The 25,573-nt window shown below is 34.7% G+C and overlaps 1 protein-coding gene across 1 annotated transcript; it reads left to right on the forward strand.

Annotated features, from left to right (window-relative positions):
- Positions 1 to 8,486: 8,486 nt before the first annotated feature.
- LOC139894538 (BTB/POZ domain-containing protein At2g30600) lies at positions 8,487 to 13,722 on the forward strand. The gene is made up of 12 exons (XM_071877877.1): positions 8,487 to 9,454; positions 9,718 to 10,050; positions 10,140 to 10,370; positions 10,722 to 10,883; positions 11,434 to 11,646; positions 11,746 to 11,776; positions 12,165 to 12,246; positions 12,340 to 12,466; positions 12,555 to 12,629; positions 12,721 to 12,801; positions 12,970 to 13,038; positions 13,278 to 13,722. Exons 1-12 carry the CDS (start codon positions 8,654 to 8,656, stop codon positions 13,494 to 13,496), a joined length of 2,424 nt encoding a protein of 807 aa, XP_071733978.1. The 5' UTR covers positions 8,487 to 8,653; the 3' UTR covers positions 13,497 to 13,722.
- Positions 13,723 to 25,573: the final 11,851 nt, after the last annotated feature.

Raw genomic sequence — 25,573 nt, forward strand, 5'->3', positions numbered from 1 at the left:
GTTGGGCCCGATAGATCTATCTTTAGGATTCGCGTTAATTAGGGTGTCTGTTCCCTAATTCTTAGATTACCAGACTTAATAAAAAGGGGCATATTCGATTTCGATAATTCAACCATAGAATGTAGTTTCACGTACTTGTGTCTATTTTGTAAATCATTTATAAAACCTGCATGTATTCTCATCCCAAAAATATTAGATTTTAAAAGTGGGACTATAACTCACTTTCGCAGATTTTTACTTCGTCGGGAAGTAAGACTTGGCCACTGGTTGATTCACGAACCTATAACAATATATACATATATATCAAAGTATGTTCAAAATATATTTACAACACTTTTAATATATTTTGATGTTTTAAGTTTATTAAGTCAGCTGTCCTCGTTAGTAACCTACAACTAGTTGTCCACAGTTAGATGTACAGAAATAAATCGATAAATATTATCTTGAATCAATCCACGACCCAGTGTATACGTATCTCAGTATTGATCACAACTCAAACTATATATATTTTGGAATCAACCTCAACCCTGTATAGCTAACTCCAACATTCACATATAGAGTGTCTATGGTTGTTCCGAAATATATATAGATGTGTCGACATGATAGGTCGAAACATTGTATACGTGTCTATGGTATCTCAAGATTACATAATATACAATACAAGTTGATTAAGTTATGGTTGGAATAGATTTGTTACCAATTTTCACGTAGCTAAAATGAGAAAAATTATCCAATCTTGTTTTACCCATAACTTCTTCATTTTAAATCCGTTTTGAGTGAATCAAATTGCTATGGTTTCATATTGAACTCTATTTTATGAATCTAAACAGAAAAGTATAGGTTTATAGTCGAAAAATAAGTTACAAGTCGTTTTTGTAAAGGTAGTCATTTCAGTCGAAAGAACGACGTCTAGATGACCATTTTAGAAAACATACTTCCACTTTGAGTTTAATCATAATTTTTGGATATAGTTTCATGTTCATAATAAAAATCATTTTCTCAGAATAACAACTTTAAAATCAAAGTTTATCATAGTTTTTAATTAACTAACCCAAAACAGCCCGCGGTGTTACTACGACGGCGTAAATCCGGTTTTACGGTGTTTTTCGTGTTTCCAGGTTTTAAATCATTAAGTTAGCATATCATATAGATATAGAACATGTGTTTAGTTGATTTTAAAAGTCAAGTTAGAAGGATTAACTTTTGTTTGCGAACAAGTTTAGAATTAACTAAACTATGTTCTAGTGATTACAAGTTTAAACCTTCGAATAAGATAGCTTTATATGTATGAATCGAATGATGTTATGAACATCATTACTACCTTAAGTTCCTTGGATAAACCTACTGGAAAAGAGAAAAATGGATCTAGCTTCAATGGATCCTTGGATGGCTCGAAGTTCTTGAAGCAGAATCATGACACGAAAACAAGTTCAAGTAAGATCATCACTTGAAATAAGATTGTTATAGTTATAGAAATTGAACCAAAGTTTGAATATGATTATTACCTTGTATTAGAATGATAACCTACTGTAAGAAACAAAGATTTCTTGAGGTTGGATGATCACCTTACAAGATTGGAAGTGAGCTAGCAAACTTGAAAGTATTCTTGATTTTATGAAACTAGAACTTTTGGAATTTATGAAGAACACTTAGAACTTGAAGATAGAACTTGAGAGAGATCAATTAGATGAAGAAAATTGAAGAATGAAAGTGTTTGTAGGTGTTTTTGGTCGTTGGTGTATGGATTAGATATAAAGGATATGTAATTTTGTTTTCATGTAAATAAGTCATGAATGATTACTCATATTTTTGTAATTTTATGAGATATTTCATGCTAGTTGCCAAATGATGGTTCCCACATGTGTTAGGTGACTCACATGGGCTGCTAAGAGCTGATCATTGGAGTGTATATACCAATAGTACATACATCTAAAAGCTGTGTATTGTACGAGTACGAATACGGGTGCATACGAGTAGAATTGTTGATGAAACTGAACGAGGATGTAATTGTAAGCATTTTTGTTAAGTAGAAGTATTTTGATAAGTGTATTGAAGTCTTTCAAAAGTGTATAAATACATATTAAAACACTACATGCATATACATTTTAACTGAGTCGTTAAGTCATCGTTAGTCGTTACATGTAAGTGTTGTTTTGAAACCTTTAGGTTAACGATCTTGTTAAATGTTGTTAACCCAATGTTTATAATATCAAATGAGATTTTAAATTATTATATTATCATGATATTATCATGTATGAATATCTCTTAATATGATATATATACATTAAATGTCTTTACAACGATAATCGTTACATATATGTCTCGTTTAAAAATCATTAAGTTAGTAGTCTTGTTTTTACATATGTAGTTCATTGTTAATACACTTAATAATATATTTACTTATAATTTAACATAATTAACCAAGTGTATCAATATCTTAATATGATTCATATGTACCTAGTAAGACGTTGTTATAACGATAATCGTTATATATATCGTTTTCGAGTTTCTTAAATTAATAGTCTCATTTTTATGTATATAACTCATTGTTAAAATACCTAATGAGATACATACTTATAATAAAAACATGTTAACTATATATATAACCATATATATGTCATCGTATAGTTATTACAAGTTTTAACGTTCGTGAATCACCGGTCAACTTGGGTGGTCAATTGTCTATATGAAACATATTTCAATTAATCAAGTCTTAACAAGTTTGATTGCTTAACATGTTGGAAACATTTAATCATGTAAATATCAATCTCAATTAATATATATAAACATGGAAAAGTTCGGGTCACTACAGATATCACACCTGTAAACACTGTCGGAGGAAGAAAGAAACGAGAGGGGACGGCCAACACAACGAACAAAGTCCCACCAACCTCCAGAGAGCAGATGCCACCACACTCTCGTCGCCTTGAAAATTGATGCAGAAGCAAGAAAATAGTCAAAAAATTATCGAGGAAAAATTAAGAAAAAGGTGATAAAGGCTTTAATAAAAATACCAAGATAAAGCAAGAGAACACACCACTTTTTAGAAACTCCGGTGAACCGAAAGAAAACGTCCACATAGTGGTCAAAATCTCAAAAAACATGCCGTCGTAGGTAGGAAAAATGAGAGAATGCGAGGAAAGAATAGACGAAGGGTGAGAGAGCAAGGTAAGAAGGCGAAACTGGACCTTAAAACTAGGGTTTTATTAGAAATAAAAGATCAAGGAGAGTGAAAAGCGTTAAAAAGATTATAACTTTAATAAATTGATGAAATTACATTTTCCTATGTCATTATAGTTTATTATTCCGTATAATTTTTGACATTACAAGATAAAAAGGAGTTTTTTTTTTACTCATTTGACTTTGACTGAATGATGTTATTTTTTCTATTGTCGCAACTTGCCTATGAATCTTTTTTATTTTTTTTATTTTTATTTTACGTTTAAGGTTAGAACGTAAAGATTTCATGTTTAGGCTTCGCCAAAGATTGTCTTGTCTATAGTTCTTTTTATTCGTATTTTTGGGCTTGGAGCGTTGAAGAAGATTATATCGGTGATAAAAGTTCTATGCCCAAGTCCTGCTCTGTAACGACCCGACTTTTTCAACTTATATTTGTGCTTGTTAATTTCACGAAACTGCGTATTTGTGCGTACTGTGTTGGTTTATATTCTGGGATCATTACTCATATTGATTACTTTCGTTTATATTTTCCAAAACGTGTTATTAAGTACTTGGTTACTTAACTTGATCCTCGAATGCTTTTATGACCGTTAGTGTCACTTAACGTTTGAAACGAGCTTCGTACTTAGTACACGATTAACCTTTGTCATAATTGGAATATTATGACTACGTAATACTAATTGTTATTTTCTAATAACAATTACTTGAGTTTTTGGTTGCTTAATTACGCTTAGTAATTTACTTATGCTCACTAGTTAGTCTTGTTGGACTTTCTACCTTATTGGACTTTAGCCCACCCTACTCTAGCTAATGGACTATTTAATTAGCCCAATTTTAATAAGTTTATGACCCATATAAATTTAAGACAAAAACTCATTTATAAGAGCCAACATACTAGCATTTTTGTTCACCATTACCATACATGTTGCATGGGATCCTAACATAAGCACCACCTTTAGACCAGCACTAACCAAAAAGCAAAAAGGTGTCCCCCTTGTCCCCCCCATGTACCCACGGTTTTGGAAGACCACCACCACCATCACCACACTATAAATACAAGCCTTGATCATCCATTTTACACTTGATCTCATTCACATTTTACACACACTTACTCTCTAATTTTCTCTCTAGTCCTTCTCACTCTAAAAATTGTAAGTTTTAAATTTTCTTCTTCTTCTTCTTTTCTTCTTATTTTCGACATCATCATCATCACTAAAGGATCAAGCTTTTTAGCTTTTGATCTTGTTATATCTTGTAGATTCAGACTTTGATTTGAATCCTTCAAGAACATGAAAGATTCAAGCTTTCTACTTTGAATCTTCATTACTTTGTTGGATCTAAGCTTTGAAGCTTAAGATCACTTAATTTTGTTAAAAGATCAAAACTCGTGTTTATGATCTTCATATAACTTGTAGATCTAGCTTTTTGCTTTAAGGATCTTCAAGAACATTAAAGATCCAAGCTTTCTAGCTTAGGGTTTCATTATTTTGTTTAAGATCTAAGCTTTTTAGCTTATGGTCTCATTACTTTTACAAGATCTTAGCTTTCTAGCTTATGGTCTTATTAATCTTGTAAAGATCCAAACTTTCTAGCTCAGGGTTTCTTAATACTTGAAGATCTAAGTTATTATTGTAGATCTCACTTACTTGGAACCTTTTTATGATTTTTATGGTGATAAAAATCAAGTCTTCTTCATCTCATATGATGAAGATGCATAAACTTGTGTCAAAAGGACAAAGGTTGAAGCTTTATTGTGTTTATACAATAAAGAGACAACCTTGATGTTCAAAACTTGTAGAATGTTAGCTTTTACTCTTAGTTGTGTGTTGATGGTTGAAACTTGGTCAAAGTAATGCTAAAACATCAAAGAGTTGTACACTTGAAGCTTACACGCATCAAGGATGAGAACCGTGATGAGCATCAAGCACCAAGAAACCCACCGGAGCACTTGTTTGCTGTTTTTCGGGGTCTGATCAGACTCCTGGGACTTCTGGAAAATTGATTTTCAGATAGTTTGGTTCGAGTAGATGACTTTTTGTTTAGGACTCGCCTAAATCCGATATACGGTTTAGGATTTATAGCCTTCCGAAAATCACTACGCCTTTGTAACGACGTGCTGAAAATTCTGACCTACTCGCGCTTGAACCGTCGCCACGGTCAAACGACATCGAGTTAGGATCTGAAAATTGGACAGCGGTACAATGACTCACATACTGAGCCTTGGTCACTGAACACGCGTCTTTTTGGTTTGTATAGAGGTCGTAGCAGCTGTCCGAAGTCAGCCTTTGTTTCGATCTCTATTCTTGTTGAAAATTTACTTTATCTTTTACGAATGATGATGATGATGATGATGATGATGATGATACTTAAGACTTAATTTATTCACCTTTTAAACCTTTGGGGACAAACTTACTGACTTAGTAACCATTGACTTAGGTTGAGGACCTTTTGGATCGACCAACTTGCTTGTTTGGACCGACTTACTACTTGCTTACTTTTCATATCGACTTTTACCGCATTTATCACTGTGAGTTATAGCTTCCCTTTTTACTTTAACTATTTTTGAGACTAAGAATACATGCGCTTTTTATGTTTTACATACTAGACACGAGTACTTAAACTTTATATATGTGTGGGTGATATAACGGTACAAAGATTCCCCTTAGCACGGTAATGTTTAATCATTGGTTTTTGAACCGGTGAACGCGAATATTAGATATGGATCCATAGGGTTTGACATCCCCACTCGGGCTAGTCGCGATAGCATTTAACGGGTGTTTAATACTTCGAGGACATACGCACTCGCCAAGTGTACTTTTAGGGGGTATTATTATTACGTTAAGTTAGTTACCGGGTGCCCACGGATAAGCATATACTTTATCATACTGTTTTGAAACGCTGGTTGAAGCACTGAAATCTCGTGGTCTACATTACATTACTGATTACAAATAAACTATAGCTCACCAACATTCGTGTTGACATTTTAAAGCATGTATTTCTCAGGTGTTTAGACGTTGTTGCTTCCGCTGTTAGACTTGCTGTTTTAGTCTTGGTGTTATAGACTTGATGTTACAGACTTGCTGTGTTAGACTTCCGCTGCATTACTTAGAGATGTCTCAAGCATGGAACTTTTACTTTGCATTCACAACTCGTGTTATTTACGAGCTAGGGTTTTGTAATGACCTTTGTGTCACGTACTTATGTTAATGCTCTCTATTCGTAGAAGCACGTTATCTTTTGTAAAACATTTGACGTTGGTAAAAACGTCACCTTTTCATGAATGCAAAACTTGTTTTAAAACGGCATATAGTATTATACCGTGTAATGGACATGTTGTTGATGATCCGTACATGATGGTTTTGTACGGGGCGTCACATGCTCAATCTTTAGGCAAAGCAAGCCACAGCGTAAAAGAAAAAAAACCGCTACAGAAAAGGAATACGCAGTCAAGCAATATGCAACCAAATCCTCGAATATCTGTCTATTTGGCGCATCAAACAAGAGAAGAAAAAAAGTTATTTTTTATTGTTTATTTTGTATTTAGCGTTACCTTACAGTCCGAACTTTCATGATTTCACCGTTCGGACTGTGGGGGAGTGTTAGAGTATAGTTTACGGTTTAGCCCAAGTCCGATTGTGGGCTTGGGTCCGGTATGTTTTCTAGGGTTATGCCCTCTATAAATCGGGCAAATATTATCAATAATAGTCATGGGGTTTTCATTGTGTAACAAAAATAAACAAATTTTCTACTAAAACTTAGCAACTACATAGGTAAAAGGTAGAAGGTTTTCCCTATTCGGGCTACTTAGAAAAGCGAGTAATTCGACTCCATATTCTGATGTACGTAGCTTAGCAGGATTACTCCCCGGTTGTTTCCAATCCATCCATGACCACCACTAAATATTCGCCTAGACAGGAATCGAACTTGAGACCTCTTGTATAGAACTCTTAGCTCTAATCTGTTGATGGATTACTGCCAGTCAATCTCAAATACTACCACTATCCAGTTCAAATATAATTATGGGTTAAAGACTTAAAAAAAGGTTAAATCTCTTCGAACATTTGAAATATTATGATAAATCCTATTGTCTAAGCGCTTAATGTGTGTTCTCGATATACCGAAAAGTTGTGGATGAATCAAAACACTAAGTTATCACTCAATTCAAATGAATCGACGTTTACTAGTTATGGCTGATGATATATTCAAGATTTAAATTATTACATTTATTAAACATATACATTATCTAATTGTACAATACAATATTTTATACTATATTGGATGAAGTAGTGTGGATGGAGAAATAATCACCTACTGTTCTACATTTTTTACTTATGCGAATAATAATTTGTTCGTATGAATTTTATCAAAACTCAATGGATTATTTTTATTTAAATTTAAACAACTTTAAAAGGAGTAGCTAGAAAAAACAAAAGCTGAAGGACCAAATATTTATTTTTACCTAATGGAGCAAAAAATATGATTTTCTTTGCAGCTTTCTCAATATTTTGGCTTGATGGAGAGATTTTATTGGTGAGAAAGAGAGTGACCGATTTAAGATGAGACAGATCTTATTTAGGAAATTCAAAGTCACACGTCATCAATTATTGCCAATCTTCATCATATCACCGCCGTGTTTGCCACGTCTTCACCATCATCCTAATCAAAAAATACACTTTCTTTATTTTCCGACGACTATTTTCTTGATTTTCCGGTCATCCAATTTCTTATCTTCGTTTTGGAAGGTTTTCTTGGAATAATCTTTCTGGGTGCTTCATATTCTGATGAAAGAATACCAAATCAGGTAAAAAGTTTGAATCTTGACATTGATTTCAATCTTATTTTAATATTCAAGATTTGGAATTTTCGCCGGAATCTTTGTAATCAAGCTTTTATTTTTACTCATTAGTTTTAACCTACTAATTATTAATAATTGTTGATTTTTGTAATATTTTCCCCTCAACTTGAGGGTATGATGCTGAAAGATATTTATTGTGAATTTGTGACTGATAATGATTTTTGCTGAAAATCCTGGTGTATGATGTAAATTGGAAGCAAGTTGCTTACTTTATTGTTTTTCTATTTTAAAATGTGCTTCTAGTTGTTTCTTTGATCATATCTTGTGAAAATATAAAACAAGACTTTAAGATATTTACAACCCAATTGTTATTTGTTTGGATAAGAAAGCATCTGATGACAAAGCTTGATTTTTTTTTTCTTCATGATTGTCTTTTTCTTTCTTGATTCTTTTATGTTATACTGCAATAAACACATTATTTAATTGAGTGGGTAAGTGAACCCAAATGACCAAATGTGCATTTAATATTTTATTTTATTAGCATTTTTGTTATTCATGAATCTTGATCATCATCTACCTGTCCATTTTCCTTTAGCTTATCCACTCACTTATATAAATACATTACTTATTACTTATTGCAGCATAACACACAAGTGGTTAAAGGGTTGAGTAGAAGAAATGGAGAAGAAACAAAAGAAGTTTCTAACCGTTGCGCCTTTCGAATGCGCGTGGCGTGACGATTTAAGGTTCAAGGAAGCTGGAAGAGGGTGTGTGGCTTTTGAGGCGTTTGCTCATAATGATGTCACCGTAGTTTTTCGTGAACAGTTAGGTAGTCAGCATTATCATTACAAAAGAGACAATAGTCCACACTATACAGTAATCATCGGTAGTCATAGAAATCGACGGTTGAAAATCGAGGTTGATGGGATTACAACCGTTGATGAAGCAGGTTTAGGTTTATGTTGTTCGTCTGCATTTCAAAGCTATTGGATTAGTATATGTGATGGGTTGATTAGCATTGGAAAAGGGCGGTACCCTTTTCAAAATCTCGTGTTTCAATGGCTTGACACAAAGCCTAATTGCAGCGTGCAGTATGTCGGTCTTAGTAGTTGGGATAAACATGTTGGGTATAGAAATGTTAACGTGCTTCCGTTAACACAAAACCATATATCGTTATGGAAGCATGTTGATTGCGGTGAGTATGAGGGGGATGATGATATGGATGAAGATTTAAGGAACGAATTTGGAAACTTTGATAATCATCAGGGGCTTGGAAGTTTTCTTGAAAGTTGGGAGTTATCTGATGTATATTTCATTGTGGGTGATGAAGAACGAACCGTACCTGCTCATAAGGTCATTTTAGCAGCAGCAGATAGTTTCAATTCGGGTTTGTTTGATCAAGATGTTATCTTTATTAAGGATGCAACATATCCAGTTTTAAGTGCATTTCTTCAGTTTATCTATACAGGGTTTACACAGGTACTTAATCTTTCAACTCTGTACTTATCTGTACTTTGTTTTAAGTGCATTTCAATTCGTTAGAAAAATCGTTATTGGAATTATTTAACGACAGCCCTTAGGGCTCTCATTAGGGTGCTTATAATACTTGTACATAGCAGTTATGCTGACTTTAGATGGCGGTTATTGTAAATTTACAAGTATTTAAAGCATCTTAACGAAAGCCCTTAGGCTGTCGTTAGAAAAATCGTTTTTTATTTTATGACATTTGTGCCTATATGTAGATACCGGAGTCACTATTGGCCCCACTCAGGGATCTAAGCTTACAGTTTGGAGCAATGTCATTGGTTAAGCAATGTGAAGAAGTTATCGAACGATTTAAACTCAACAAAAAGTTGTTTGATTCCGGAAAGAACATAGAGTTATCGTATCCCAACTCTCAAACTCACAACTGTGGGGCCGCCTTCACATTTGGTCTTCCGATGAATTTGCAGAGGCTCGAACAATTTTACTTAACCGGAAAGTATAGTGACGTGGATATAAGCATCGAAGGTCATGGTCTCGTTGCTCGGTCTCATAAAGTTATTCTCGGTTTGTGGAGTCTTCCCTTTATGAAGGTATACTCATGTTTAAGTAGTTTGTAAGTTGTTGTTAGAACTTATAAACAAAATTATGACCTAATATATAATAAAAATTGAACTTTCAGATGTTTACGAATGGAATGAGCGAGAGCGTTTCTTCGGAGGTTTGCTTAAAAGACGTGTCACCTCAAGCTTTCGAGATTATGATAAATTACTTTTATAACGGAGGATTTAATTTCGAAAATACGATCGATAGTAATATCATGTTGCTCGAGCTTCTTTTATTGGCAGACCAATTTGGAGTATCTCTCCTTCATCAAGACTGTTGCAAAGCACTTTTAGAGCGGCTTTCAGAGGTAGTTTTGATCATTCTTTTTATTTTATTTCATAATGTTTAATTAATGTGGATTTATGATAATGATATCGTTTAATCACCGTGGTTTTGAAGTGTTACTCTAAACGTACGGGGAAGTGCGTGTGGATTCAGACTTCATGTGAGAACAAAGAGATGGGTTTTATAAAAATGAAATTTAAAAATATTAATTAGTCTTGTCTATATATTATATGCAGGGATGGGATTTCGAGTAGTGGATGAAGGTGTTACAACTTACAACAACAATTTTTGTATTATGCACAAGGAAGACAGACACTTTTGGACAAGTAATCGAGTTATTATTTATATGTCTAACATTGATGCTCTGTTGCAGGATTCGGTATGCCTAATTCTTCAAGTTATACCATCCATACCTTCATGTAAGCTTATAGAAGAAACATGTGAAAGGATATTTACAATGCACTTCGATTACTGTACAACGGCTAGTATCGATTTCGTCTTACTTGATGAATCAACTTTCTCTAGCATTTTACAGGTGGGTTCTAATTTTCAACTATTATAATTTGACATTGTTATATAGATTTCAGTTACAATAAGTGTTCATTCATTATGGTAGTTTCAACTGTTATATATAAGATTTTTCTAACGACGGCCTCTAGGGCCGTCGTTAAGGTACATAAAATACTTGTACAAAAGAATAAACTTAAAAAAAGTCAATAATAACCTCCATGCACTACCCATTTCTGCATGTTAACGACAACCCTTAAAGCTGTCGTTAGAAATTTTTATTTTTTTTAATGGTAGATTTTTAGTTCAACTTTCACAAGACATGTATGATGTACCCTTTTATTTCATAAGAAGTGTCTTTTTGTTAAATCTATATATAAATTGTTTAAATAGTTTGAAATTGGCAAACGCTCAAACACCGGATTATCAAACTATTAAAACTTTCAACAAAGTTTTAAATTTTAAAGTAAAAGATTGAACTTTTGGTGATTATTTTGTACTGTATTTAAGACTGTGGGCTACTTTCTCTAGCTCTTGAGAAATGAACATGTCTTTATAGTGAAACATGGATTTTGCAGCATCAAGATTTGACTGTAACGTCCGAAGAAAGAGTTCTTAACGCTATCTTAATGTGGGGTTTGCAACCAAACGAATTATCAAATTGGGAAATGGTCGATAACATGCTTTCTTTTACGACACCAACACATCTTTTCGGGACAAGGCTTCCGTCACTTAATGCGTTGTTACCTCTTGTGCGTTTTTCACTGCTTCCGTTACTCTTGCTTAAGAAGGTATGCAACAAATGATGGTTCTTTAAACGGGTTCTTTATGATTTTCTTCATTTTGGTTATTATAATATTTCGGTTTGCAATGTTATCCTCTGTTTTCAGATGGAGAGTAGCAATCTAAGCAGGCAAATCCGTGCTTTTTATGATTTGGTGAGTCGTGTCTCTTGTGTTATTCAGCGCTTTTGGTTGTATATTCCATATGTCTTATTGGTGGGGAAATGGGCGGGTCGTGCCAGTTGGGTAAAAGGGAAATTTTTTGACTGGGTCAAAATGGCACAGTTTGGTTGATCAGCCAACACATCATTATTTTTTTTATTATTATTAATTTTTTTCCTTCCTTTTTTCTGTTTGAAATTTGAATTCCTTGATGATAATATGTGACATATGAGTACAGAAAATATCATAACATTAATTAATTATCCTCTCTATGTTGAAGAGAGTTGTTGATCTATGCTTTTCTTATGTTGTCATCATAAAATGACATTTTCAGCATTTGGATAATGATCGGACACATATTGAAGTTTTTGTTGTAATTATGTACCAGGTGAAAGAGGCCATCGGTTTTTTGGAAGCTGGTTTACCAACTTCAGGGTGTCATGCGAAGTATGTTTGATAAAAATTGTTGCGTGTATTTTTAGAATTTGTTTTTGATCCTTAATTGATTTTTCTGTGCTTGTTGTATCTTGAATTGTTAAGGTTCCAACATAGACACTCAAGTTTCAAGGAGCTTCAATACATATGTGATGGTGATAGCAATGGTGTTTTATACTATGTAGGCACATCATATGGTAAACACCAATGGGTTAATCCCGTTTTAGCTAAGGTATTAACTTTCCTATTGGAACTAATAACATTATGAAAAAATTACAAGAGATAGTGACTTAATTGCTTGACTTTTTCATATTATTCAGAAAATCAGCATTATGGCTAGCAATCCTATTTCAAGATACACAGATCCTAAGGTCTTGGCCTCTAGGACTTACCAGGTATGATATAATCATCATAACTCATAACTAATTACTAATATAAGAATCTTTATTAGTTAATGAGGTAGTAATATAATTAATCTTGAAACAGGGTACTTCTTTTGCTGGTCCCCGCATCGAGGATGGAAAGAATTGTTCGTGGTGGATGATTGACCTTGGTCTTGACCACCAGGTATTATTTATCTTCATGTTACCATATATTTTATTTTTCATTAATTTTAATCTCGCTAAAGAAACCATTTAGATGGTATGGGGTGTCAATAAATTACATATGATTATATCAGTAATATTAATCATACGTATCAGGCTAACCTTATATATATTTTCTGGTTTGTATCAGCTCATGTGCAACTATTACACGTTGAGACAAGATGGATCGAAGGCTTTCATGAGACACTGGAATTTTCAGGTGCATTTCATTACTTTGCAGAAGTTATCTAAGTCTAAACTTTTTTTCTTCAAATTAGACTTAAAAGAGTGCAAGTAAATCATGTAAAGTCAACTCCATAGTTGATAAATTTTATTAGAAACTTGAACACCAACTTTTTCCCCTTTTTATTTGATTTTAGGAAGTTCACTTAAATCAGGTTTCTTTTGTAAATTAATTGATTTATTGAGAAATACATTGATACATAATGTAAATTTTAGGGGTCATCTGATGGCAAGAATTGGACAAACTTGAGGGTACATGAGAATGACCAAACGGTAACCAAACCTGGAGAATTTGCGTCATGGGCTATCACAGGCCCAAATGCTTTGCTCCCTTTTAGATACTTCAGAGTAGCTCTAATGGGTCCCACAACCGACGATATCAACCCATGGACACTCTGCATTTGTTTCTTAGAACTATATGGTTATTATCACTGAAGCACGCATATAGTTGTGTTGCAACCTGCGAAACTTCTTTTTGTAATCTTTATAATAGAGAGCATGTATGAGGTCTGTCTGTATCGTATGCCAGCCAGGCCGTTATTTTGGCTTGTGTTTGTATCTATCTAGTCATGTTGTTGTTTGTTATGAATCCTTGAAGAACAATGTCTCAAGCTTTTGCATAGTTTTGAGTGGATAATTAGCACAGGTTCTCGTTTCTTTCGAGGTCCTCCGTTGTTTTTTTCCTACTTTTCTATTATCTGATGAGGTTAGTGCCACAAAGATGACCAACATTAGCTGTTTGTATGTGCAAAACTGGTCTCCGCAGTCAACACCAAATGAACCAAACCAGTCACATTGGTAACAACTGTGACTAATGTAGTAATAGCTCAGTGGTACTCAATACATCTGAAGCTGAGACCGGTCATGTGGAAGCTTTGACATAACAATTGTGTTCGGTTTGTACTTTAAGTTCAACCTCTATATATACCAACAACAAAGAGAAAATTGATCAGAAAATTTAGATAGTAATGTATAAGTAGGTTGGGGCCACTATACAAACAGACCCTCAGGTAAACATGATTTTTGTAGCGACCCGACAAAATCGTCATTGACGGCGCCGCTACTTAGGTCCCGTTACGTGGTCATAAGTCTTTAAAACAACGTTTGACCAAAAATATGTCACATTCATTTCAATTATAAAGGTGTTTCAAAGTTTACAAAGTAGTTCAACGACAAAACATGTTACAACGTTTTAAGTACAATTGAAACCTATGCGACACAAATTAAGTTAAGTCAAAAGACGCTCCGCGTATGCATGTATACTCGACATCCAAGCAAGTATCAAAAATAATGTGCGGAAGCATGTATCACCTAGCGTTCAAGGAACTGAGAAAACATATAGAAAACTGTCAACGAAAAACGTTGGTGAAATCATAGGTGTATTAGTAACGTTTTTGAACCACAAGATTTAATATAGTTGATTATCCAAATCGTTTGTATTCCAAAAGTATGTTCCCGAGCACCCAATTATCAAGACTTAACTGTTTTGTACCCTTCTATGTAGTGTTAAAACATACACTATACTCGAAAATATATTTCATCCGCTAACGGTAGCGAACCGTCCGAATGAGGGCTCGTCAAGCCCAATGTGATCACGTAACATAAGTTCACGTTTACACCCTGCAAGTGTAACTAATGATAATTGAATTGAGGCTTTTTGTTCTAACTCGCTGTGGAATGTTTGTTTTCGTACTTGTGTTCAAGCATAAAAGTATGATACGTATATGTTTCTCATCCCATAGTTTAAAAGTAAAAGTTGTTGAAAAGGTGGGACTATGATCTCACCTTGGTTGCACGAATAGTAAACTGTACTTCACAAAGTAACGTGTGCAAGAACGAATGCTAGTCTTGACCTAAACAAATAGGTTCGTATCAATATCGGTAAACACGGTTGGTTAAATTGTTCAATTAGTCATATGGCTCATTACGACTCGATTATAAAGCATGTGAATCAAGTTGTCAAGTTTCATGTAAGAATCAAGTATACAAGAAGATTAGAACGGTTTAAACAAGTATTGGTTAAGTTTGGACAAAAGTCAACTTTGGTCAAGTCAAAGTCAACAAAAAAGTCAACACGTTCGGGTCGGGTCCCGAACTATTTTTCTGAGGTTTTTAATCATATATAAGCATGTTAGAACAAGTTACATGTGAATCGGAGGTGCGTAGTGTAGTGACCCGAACTTTTCCATGTTTATATATATTAATTGAGATTGATATTTACATGATTAAATGTTTCCAACATGTTAAGCAATCAAACTTGTTAAGACTTGATTAATTGAAATATGTTTCATATAGACAATTGACCACCCAAGTTGACCGGTGATTCACGAACGTTAAAACTTGTAAAAACTATACGATGACATATATATGGTTATATATATAGTTAACATGTTTTTATTATAAGTATGTATCTCATTAGGTATTTTAACAATGAGTTATATACATAAAAATGAGACTATTAATTTAAGAAACTCGAAAACGATATATATAACGATTATCGTTATAACAACGTCTTACTAGGTACATATGAATCATATTAAGATATTGATACACTTGGTTAATTATGTTAAATGATAAGTAAATATATTATTAAGTGTATTAACAATGAAATACATATGTAAAAATAAGACTACTAACTTAATGATTTCGAAACGAGACATATATGTAACGATTATCGTTGTAACGACATTTAACTGTATATACATCATATTGAGATATATTATATATCATAATATCATGATAATATAACAATTTAATATCTCATTTGTTATAATAAACAATGGGTTAACAACATTCAACAAGATCGTTAACCTAAAGGTTTCAAAACAACATTTACATGTAACGACTAACGATGACTTAACGACTCAGTTAAAATGTATATACATGTAGTGTTTTAATATGTATTCATACACTTTTGAAAGACTTCAAGACACTTATCAAAATACTTCTACTTAACAAAAATGCTTACAATTACATCCTCGTTTAGTTTCATCAACAATTCTACTCGTATGCACCCGTATTCGTACTCGTACAATACACAGCTTTTAGATGTATGTACTATTGGTATATACACTCCAATGATCAGCTCTTAGCAGCCCATGTGAGTCACCTAACACATGTGGGAACCATCATTTGGCAACTAGCATGAAATATCTCATAAAATTACAAAAATATGAGTAATCATTCATGACTTATTTACATGAAAACAAAATAACATATCATTTATATCTAATCCATACACCAACGACCAAAAACACCTACAAACACTTTCATTCTTCAATTTTCTTCATCTAATTGATCTCTCTCAAGTTCTATCTTCAAGTTCTAAGTGTTCTTCATAAATTCCAAAAGTTCTAGTTTCATAAAATCAAGAATACTTTCAAGTTTGCTAGCTCACTTCCAATCTTGTAAGGTGATCATCCAACCTCAAGAAATCTTTGTTTCTTACAGTAGGTTATCATTCTAATACAAGGTAATAATCATATTCAAACTTTGGTTCAATTTCTATAACTATAACAATCTTATTTTAAGTGATGATCTTACTTGAACTTGTTTTCGTGTCATGATTATGCTTCAAGAACTTCGAGCCATCCAAGGATCCATTGAAGCTAGATCCATTTTTCTCTTTTCCAGTAGGTTTATCCAAGGAACTTAAGGTAGTAATGATGTTCATAACATCATTCGATTCATACATATAAAGCTATCTTATTCGAAGGTTTAAACTTGTAATCACTAGAACATAGTTTAGTTAATTCTAAACTTGTTCGCAAACAAAAGTTAATCCTTCTAACTTGACTTTTAAAATAAACTAAACACATGTTCTATATCTATATGATATGCTAACTTAATGATTTAAAACCTGGAAACACGAAAAACACCGTAAAACCGGATTTACGCCGTCGTAGTAACACCGCGGGCTGTTTTGGGTTAGTTAATTAAAAACTATGATAAACTTTGATTTAAAAGTTGTTATTCTGAGAAAATGATTTTTATTATGAACATGAAACTATATCCAAAAATTATGGTTAAACTCAAAGTGGAAGTATGTTTTCTAAAATGGTCATCTAGACGTCGTTCTTTCGACTGAAATGACTACCTTTACAAAAACGACTTGTAACTTATTTTTCCGACTATAAACCTATACTTTTTCTGTTTAGATTCATAAAATAGAGTTCAATATGAAACCATAGCAATTTGATTCACTCAAAACGGATTTAAAATGAAGAAGTTATGGGTAAAACAAGATTGGATAATTTTTCTCATTTTAGCTACGTGAAAATTGGTAACAAATATATTCCAACCATAACTTAATCAACTTGTATTGTATATTATGTAATCTTGAGATACCATAGACACGTATACAATGTTTCGACCTATCATGTCGACACATCTATATATATTTCGGAACAACCATAGACACTCTATATGTGAATGTTGGAGTTAGCTATACAGGGTTGAGGTTGATTCCAAAATATGTATAGTTTGAGTTGTGATCAATACTGAGATACGTATACACTGGGTCGTGGATTGATTCAAGATAATATTTATCGATTTATTTCTGTATATCTAACTGTGGACAACTAGTTATAGGTTACTAACGAGGACAGCTGACTTAATAAACTTAAAACATCAAAATATATTAAAAGTGTTGTAAATATATTTTGAACATACTTTGATATATATGTATATATTGTTATAGGTTCGTGAATCAACCAGTGGCCAAGTGTTACTTCCCAACGAAGTAAAAATCTGTGAAAGTGAGTTATAGTCCCACTTTTAAAATCTAATATTTTTGGGATGAGAATACATGCAGGTTTTATAAATGATTTACAAAATAGACACAAGTACGTGAAACTACATTCTATGGTTGAATTATCGAAATCGAATATGCCCCTTTTTATTAAGTCTGGTAATCTAAGAATTAGGGAACAGACACCCTAATTGACGCGAATCCTAAAGATAGATCTATTGGGCCTAACAAACCCCATCCAAAGTACCGGATGCTTTAGTACTTCGAAATTTATATCATATCCGAAGGGTGTCCCGGAATGATGGGGATATTCTTATATATATGAATCTTGTTAATGTCGGTTACCAGGTGTTCACCATATGAATGATTTTTATCTCTATGTATGGGATGTGTATTGAAATATGAAATCTTGTGGTCTATTGTTACGATTTGATATATATAGGTTAAACCTATAACTCACCAACATTTTTGTTGACGTTTTAAGCATGTTTATTCTCAGGTGATTATTAAGAGCTTCCGCTGTCGCATACTTAAATAAGGACAAGATTTGGAGTCCATGCTTGTATGATATTGTGTAAAAACTGCATTCAAGAAACTTATTTTGTTGTAACATATTTGTATTGTAAACCATTATGTAATGGTCGTGTGTAAACAGGATATTTTAGATTATCATTATTTGATAATCTACGTAAAGTTTTTTTAACCTTTATTGATGAAATAAAGGTTATGGTTTGTTTAAAAATGAATGCAGTCTTTGAAAAACGTCTCATATAGAGGTCAAAACCTCGCAACGAAATCAATTAATATGGAACGTTTTTAATCAATAAGAACGGGACATTTCAGTTGGTATCCGAGCGTTGGTGTTAGAGAACCAGAATTTTGCATTAGTGTGTCTTATCGAGTTTGTTAGGATGCATTAGTGAGTCTGGACTTCGACCGTGTTTACTTGAAAAATGATTGCTTAACAAATTTTGTTGGAAACTATATATTTTTAACATGTGAATATTATGTGATATATTAATCTTTTAACGCGTTTGATATTATGTGATAGATGTCTACCTCTAGAACAAGTCCCATTGACTCACCTAATAATAATGAAGAGTCAAATGTAAATTGGAATGATTCGTGGACTGATTCACAAGTTCCCGGAGAGGAACCGGAAGAAGAGTCGGAACCGGAAGAAGAATCGGAACCGGATGAAGAAATAGAACCGGTGGGGGAAATAATAAAACGGTTAAGTAAAAGAAAATCCTCAACCAACCGACCAAGGTTAATTATGGTCAATGGTGTTTCCGCCAAGGAAGCAAAATATTGGGAGGATTACCAATTCTCCGATGAATCGGATTCCGACGAGAATTCTGATGATGTTATAGAAATTACCCCAACTGAATTTAAAAAGGCAAAAGAAAATAATAAGGGAAAGGGCATAAAAATAGAGAAATCTAATTCCAATCCCGATGAACTTTATATGTATCGTCAACCCCCGAAGTCCTTAAGTTGTAACAATGACCCGGGAACCTCTAAACCACCAGGTTTTTCTAAACCAATGTGGATAACGACGGCTCGTATTAGGGGAAAATCATATATCCCTAGAAACTTGGCAAAACGAACCAAAACCGAAGAAGAAGAAACAAGCGAGTCGGAATAAGATAGTTGTATTCATGTGGTGTAATATATGTAATAGAGTGTGCTTATGCTTTATGATATATGTAAAAATTGCTTGTATTAATAAGTATTTTTTTTATGAATCTAACTCTTGTCTATTTTACAGTATAAAAACACAAAATGGATAGACAACCCAATATTTTAAGAGACCTACCCGGAGACATGATTGATGAAATCTTGTCTAGAGTCGGTCAGAATTCCTCGGCACAACTATTTAAGGCGAGATCAGTTTGTAAGACATTCGAAGAACGTTCCAAGAATGTCTTGGTTTATAAGAGACTTTCGTTTGAAAGATGGGGGATATCACATTGGGAAACCCATAAGTTACGATGTGTTTACTTTGACGCATATATTGCGGGGAACCCAAATGCTATTTTACGCAACGGGTTAAGAAATTATTTTGACTCAATATATCCGAATATTGGACTTCGTGATTTAGAAAAAGCGGCTAACATGCAACATAAAGAAGCATGTTATGCTTAAGGATTAGTAATGTTCGCTTCTCACCAAAGTGAGAACAAGAACATCGGGCTACAACTATTAAACAATACGTTTCCACAAGTGACGGAGTCGGTAATTGGGGTAAGAAATGAGGTTTTTAGATTGTTACGGGACTGTTGGACATTACGCAACCCTCGTCCCTTTGACGACGTTACAACACGCTGTCTTATCAACGGCCATAACGGTTATGTTGCACAAGACCAAGGATGGGAAGTAGTCCTAGTAAAACCAGAATGCATGACTTGTTTCTGGACGTATGAATTACGTGTCTTTATTGCCTTTGCTGAACGACTTGTGTACTAGCTAGAATTATCTTCACAACTATCTTGTATAAAAGTTATTGTGTGCTATATTTCATGCTTTATGTAAAATAAGCGGTATTGTAAGTTTGTAAAATATTGTATAAAAGTTTGAACGCGAAATATTATTATAATCAGTTTTTCATATAGAATTGTAGTAGTTGAATTGTATATTAGCTACTAAGTATGAACTTAACGGGTAGGTATTACCCGAATTTAAACTTATAAAATGCTAATATGAAGAAAAAGCTTTTATAAATAAGTTCATATTATGCTACGAAATACTATTAACTACTCTTAATATTCTGTATGATTAACTTGTTCCATTTGACTATTTTGAAGGAAATGGCACCGACTACTCGACACACCGTGAATATGAATGAAGAGGAATTCCGTACTTTTCTAGCTTCAAACATAGCCGTAGTACAGGCTGCGCTACATACCAACAATAACCTTGGATCTAGCAGTACAGGAAATCGTGTAGGCTGCACCTACAAAGAATTCACTGCCTGCAAACCTTTGGAATTTGATGGAACCGAAGGACCGATCGGATTGAAACGGTGGACCGAGAAGGTCGAATCGGTGTTTGCCATAAGTAAGTGTACTGAAGAGGACAAAGTGAAGTACGCTACGCATACCTTCACAGGTTCTGCGTTAACATGGTGGAATACCTATCTAGAGCAAGTGGGACAAGACGATGCGTACGCACTACCGTGGTCAGTATTCAAGCACTTGATGAACGAGAAGTACCGTCCCAGAACCGAGGTCAATAAGCTCAAGACAGAACTTAGAGGGTTACGAACCCAAGGATTTCATATTACCACGTACGAAAGACGATTCACAGAATTGTGCCTATTGTGTCCGGGAGCATTCGGAGATGAGGAAGAGAAGATCGACGCGTTTGTGAAAGGATTACCGGAAAGAATCCAAGAAGATATAAGTTCACACGAGCCCGCCTCCATACAACAGGCATGTAGAATGGCTCACAAACTAGTGAACCAGATTGAGGAAAGAATTAAAGAACAGACGGCTGAAGAGGCCAATGTGAAGCAAGTCAAAAGAAAGTGGGAGGAAAACGGTGATAAGAATCACCAATACAACAACAACAGCAATTACAACAATAATCGCAACAATTATCCCAACAATCGCAACATCAATCGCAACTACAACAAACGGCCCAACAACAACAGCAACTACAACAATCATCCCAACAACAATAATAACCGCAACAACAACAACAATCAGAAGCAGCTATGCCAAAGGTGTGAAAAGTATCACTCGAGGTTCTGCACCAAATTTTGCAACAAGTGTAAAAGAAATGGTCATAGCGCGGCGAAGTGTGAGGTCTACGGACCAGGGGTTAATAGAACGAAAGGAACAAATGGTGTCGGAACGAGTAATGGCGGAGCAAGTAGTGTCGGAGCAAGTTATGCCAATGTAGTTTGTTATAAATGTGGAAAACCGGGCCACATTATTAGAAATTGCCCGAACCAGGAGAACACGAGTGGACAAGGCCGCGGAAGAGTTTTCAATATTAATGCGGCAGAGGCACAGGAAGACCCGGAGCTTGTTACGGGTACGTTTCTTATTGACAATAAATCTGCTTACGTTTTATTTGATTCGGGTGCGGATAGAAGCTATATGAGTAGAGATTTTTGTGCTAAATTAAGTTGTCCATTGACGCCTTTGGATAGTAAATTTTTACTCGAATTAGCAAATGGTAAATTAATTTCAGCAGATAATATATGTCGGAATCGAGAAATTAAACTGGTTAGCGAAACATTTAAGATTGATTTGATACCAGTAGAGTTAGGGAGTTTTGATGTGATAATCGGTATGGACTGGTTGAAAGAAGTGAAAGCAGAGATCGTTTGTTACACAAATGCAATTCGCATTATACGAGAAAAAGGAAAACCCTTAATGGTGTACGAAGAAAAGGGTAACACGAAGCTACATCTTATTAGTAATTTGAAGGCACAAAAACTAATAAGAAAAGGTTGCTATGCTGTTCTAGCACACGTCGAGAAAGTACAAACTGAAGAAAAGAGCATCAATGATGTTCCCGTCGCAAAAGAATTTCCCGATGTATTTCCGAAAGAATTACCGGGATTACCCCCACATCGATCCGTTGAATTTCAAATAGATCTTGTACCAGGAGCTGCACCAATAGCTCGTGCTCCTTACAGACTCGCACTCAACGAGATGAAAGAACTGCAAAGCCAATTACAAGAACTTTTAGAGCGTGGTTTCATTCGACCAAGCACATCACCGTGGGGAGCTCCTGTTTTGTTTGTCAAGAAGAAAGATGGTACATTCAGGTTGTGTATCGACTACCGAGAGTTGAACAAACTTACCATCAAGAACCGCTACCCACTACCGAGAATCGACGACTTATTTGATCAACTACAAGGCTCGTCTGTTTATTCAAAGATTGACTTACGTTCCGGGTATCATCAAATGCGGGTGAAAGAAGATGATATTCCAAAGACTGCTTTCAGAACACGTTACGGTCATTACGAGTTTATGGTCATGCCGTTTGGTTTAACTAATGCACCAGCTGTGTTCATGGACCTTATGAACCGAGTGTGTGGACCATACCTTGACAAGTTTGTCATTGTTTTCATTGATGACATACTTATTTACTCAAAGAATGACCAAGAACACGGTGAACATTTGAGAAAGGTGTTAGAAGTATTGAGAAAGGAAGAATTGTACGCTAAGTTTTCAAAGTGTGCATTTTGATTGGAAGAAGTTCAATTCCTCGGTCACATAGTGAACAAAGAAGGTATTAAGGTGGATCCGGCAAAGATAGAAACTGTTGAAAAGTGGGAAACCCCGAAAACTCCGAAACACATACGCCAGTTTTTAGGACTAGCTGGTTACTACAGAAGGTTCATCCAAGACTTTTCCAGAATAGCAAAACCCTTGACTGCATTAACGCATAAAGGGAAGAAATTTGAATGGAATGATGAACAAGAGAAAGCGTTTCAGTTATTGAAGAAAAAGCTAACTACGGCACCTATATTGTCATTGCCTGAAGGGAATGATGATTTTGTGATTTATTGTGATGCATCAAAGCAAGGTCTCGGTTGTGTATTAATGCAACGAACGAAGGTGATTGCTTATGCGTCTAGACAATTGAAGATTCACGAACAAAATTATACGACGCATGATTTGGAATTAGGCGCGGTTGTTTTTGCATTAAAGACTTGGAGGCACTACTTATATGGGGTCAAAAGTATTATATATACCGACCACAAAAGTCTTCAACACATATTTAATCAGAAACAACTGAATATGAGGCAGCGTAGGTGGATTGAATTATTGAATGATTACGACTTTGATATTCGTTACCACACGGGGAAGGCAAATGTGGTAGCCGATGCCTTGAGCAGGAAGGACAGAGAACCCATTCGAGTAAAATCTATGAATATAATGATTCATAATAACCTTACTACTCAAATAAAGGAGGCGCAACAAGGAGTTTTAAAAGAGGGAAATTTAAAGGATGAAATACCCAAAGGATCGGAGAAGCATCTTAATATTCAGGAAGACGGAACCCGGTATAGGGCTGAAAGGATTTGGGTACCAAAATTTGGAGATATGAGAGAAATGGTACTTAGAGAAGCTCATAAAACCAGATACTCAATACATCCTGGAACGGGGAAGATGTACAAGGATCTCAAGAAACATTTTTGGTGGCCGGGTATGAAAGCCGATGTTGCTAAATACGTAGGAGAATGTTTGACGTGTTCTAAGGTCAAAGCTGAGCATCAGAAACCATCAGGTCTACTTCAACAACCCGAAATCCCAGAATGGAAATGGGAAAACATTACCATGGATTTCATCACTAAATTGCCAAGGACTGCAAGTGGTTTTGATACTATTTGGGTAATAGTTGACCGTCTCACCAAATCAGCACACTTCCTGCCAATAAGAGAAGATGACAAGATGGAGAAGTTAGTACGACTGTATTTGAAGGAAGTCGTCTCCAGACATGGAATACCAATCTCTATTATCTCTGATAGGGATGGCAGATTTATTTCAAGATTCTGGCAGACATTACAGCAAGCATTAGGAACTCGTCTAGACATGAGTACTGCCTATCATCCACAAACTGATGGGCAGAGCGAAAGGACGATACAAACGCTTGAAGACATGCTACGAGCATGTGTTATTGATTTCAGAAACAGTTGGGATCGACATCTACCGTTAGCAGAATTTTCCTACAACAACAGCTACCATTCAAGCATTGAGATGGCGTCGTTTGAAGCACTTTATGGTAGAAAGTGCAGGTCTCCGATTTGTTGGAGTGAAGTGGGGGATAGACAGATTACGGGTCCGGAGATTATACAAGAAACTACCGAGAAGATCATCCAAATTCAACAACGGTTGAAAACTGCCCAAAGTCGACAAAAGAGCTACGCTGACATTAAAAGAAAAGATATAGAATTTGAAATTGGAGAGATGGTCATGCTTAAAGTTGCACCTTGGAAAGGCGTTGTTCGATTTGGTAAACGAGGGAAATTAAATCCAAGGTATATTGGACCATTCAAGATTATTGATCGTGTCGGACCAGTAGCTTACCGACTTGAGTTACCTCAAGAACTCGCGATTGTACATAACACTTTCCACGTCTCGAATTTGAAGAAATGTTTTGCTAAAGAAGATCTCACTATTCCGTTAGATGAAATCCAAATCAACGAAAAACTTCAATTCATCGAAGAACCCGTCGAAATAATGGATCGTGAGGTTAAAAGACTTAAGCAAAACAAGATACCAATTGTTAAGGTTCGATGGAATGCTCGTAGAGGACCCGAGTTCACCTGGGAGCGTGAAGATCAGATGAAGAAGAAATACCCGCATCTATTTCCAGAAGATTCTTCAACACCTTCAACAGCTTAAAATTTCGGAACGAAATTTATTTAACAGGTAGGTACTGTAGTGACCCGAACTTTTCCATGTTTATATATATTAATTGAGATTGATATTTACATTATTAAATGTTTCCAACATGTTAAGAAATCAAACTTGTTAAGACTTGATTAATTGAAATATGTTTCATATAGACAATTGACCACCCAAGTTGACCGGTGATTCACGAACGTTAAAACTTGTAAAAACTATACGATGACATATATATGGTTATATATATAGTTAACATGTTTTTATTATAAGTATGTATCTCATTAGGTATTTTAACAATGAGTTATATACATAAAAATGAGACTATTAATTTAAGAAACTCGAAAACGATATATATAACGATTATCGTTATAACAACGTCTTACTAGGTA

The sequence above is a fragment of the Rutidosis leptorrhynchoides genome, chromosome 2 (genome assembly GCF_046630445.1).
Source record: "Rutidosis leptorrhynchoides isolate AG116_Rl617_1_P2 chromosome 2, CSIRO_AGI_Rlap_v1, whole genome shotgun sequence".
Taxonomy (NCBI): Eukaryota; Viridiplantae; Streptophyta; class Magnoliopsida; order Asterales; family Asteraceae; genus Rutidosis; species Rutidosis leptorrhynchoides.

What these genes read in the sequence shown, in the direction of transcription:
- LOC139894538 (XM_071877877.1), top strand. Translation starts at nt 8,654, where the DNA reads ATGGAGAAGAAACAAAAGAAGTTTCTAACCGTTGCGCCTTTCGAATGC. An exon ending in GGAGTCTTCCCTTTATGAAG is followed by an intron (nt 10,051 to 10,139) that starts GTATACTCATGT and finishes TTGAACTTTCAG; the next exon opens with ATGTTTACGAATGGAATGAG. An exon ending in TGAGACACTGGAATTTTCAG is followed by an intron (nt 13,039 to 13,277) that starts GTGCATTTCATT and finishes TGTAAATTTTAG; the next exon opens with GGGTCATCTGATGGCAAGAA.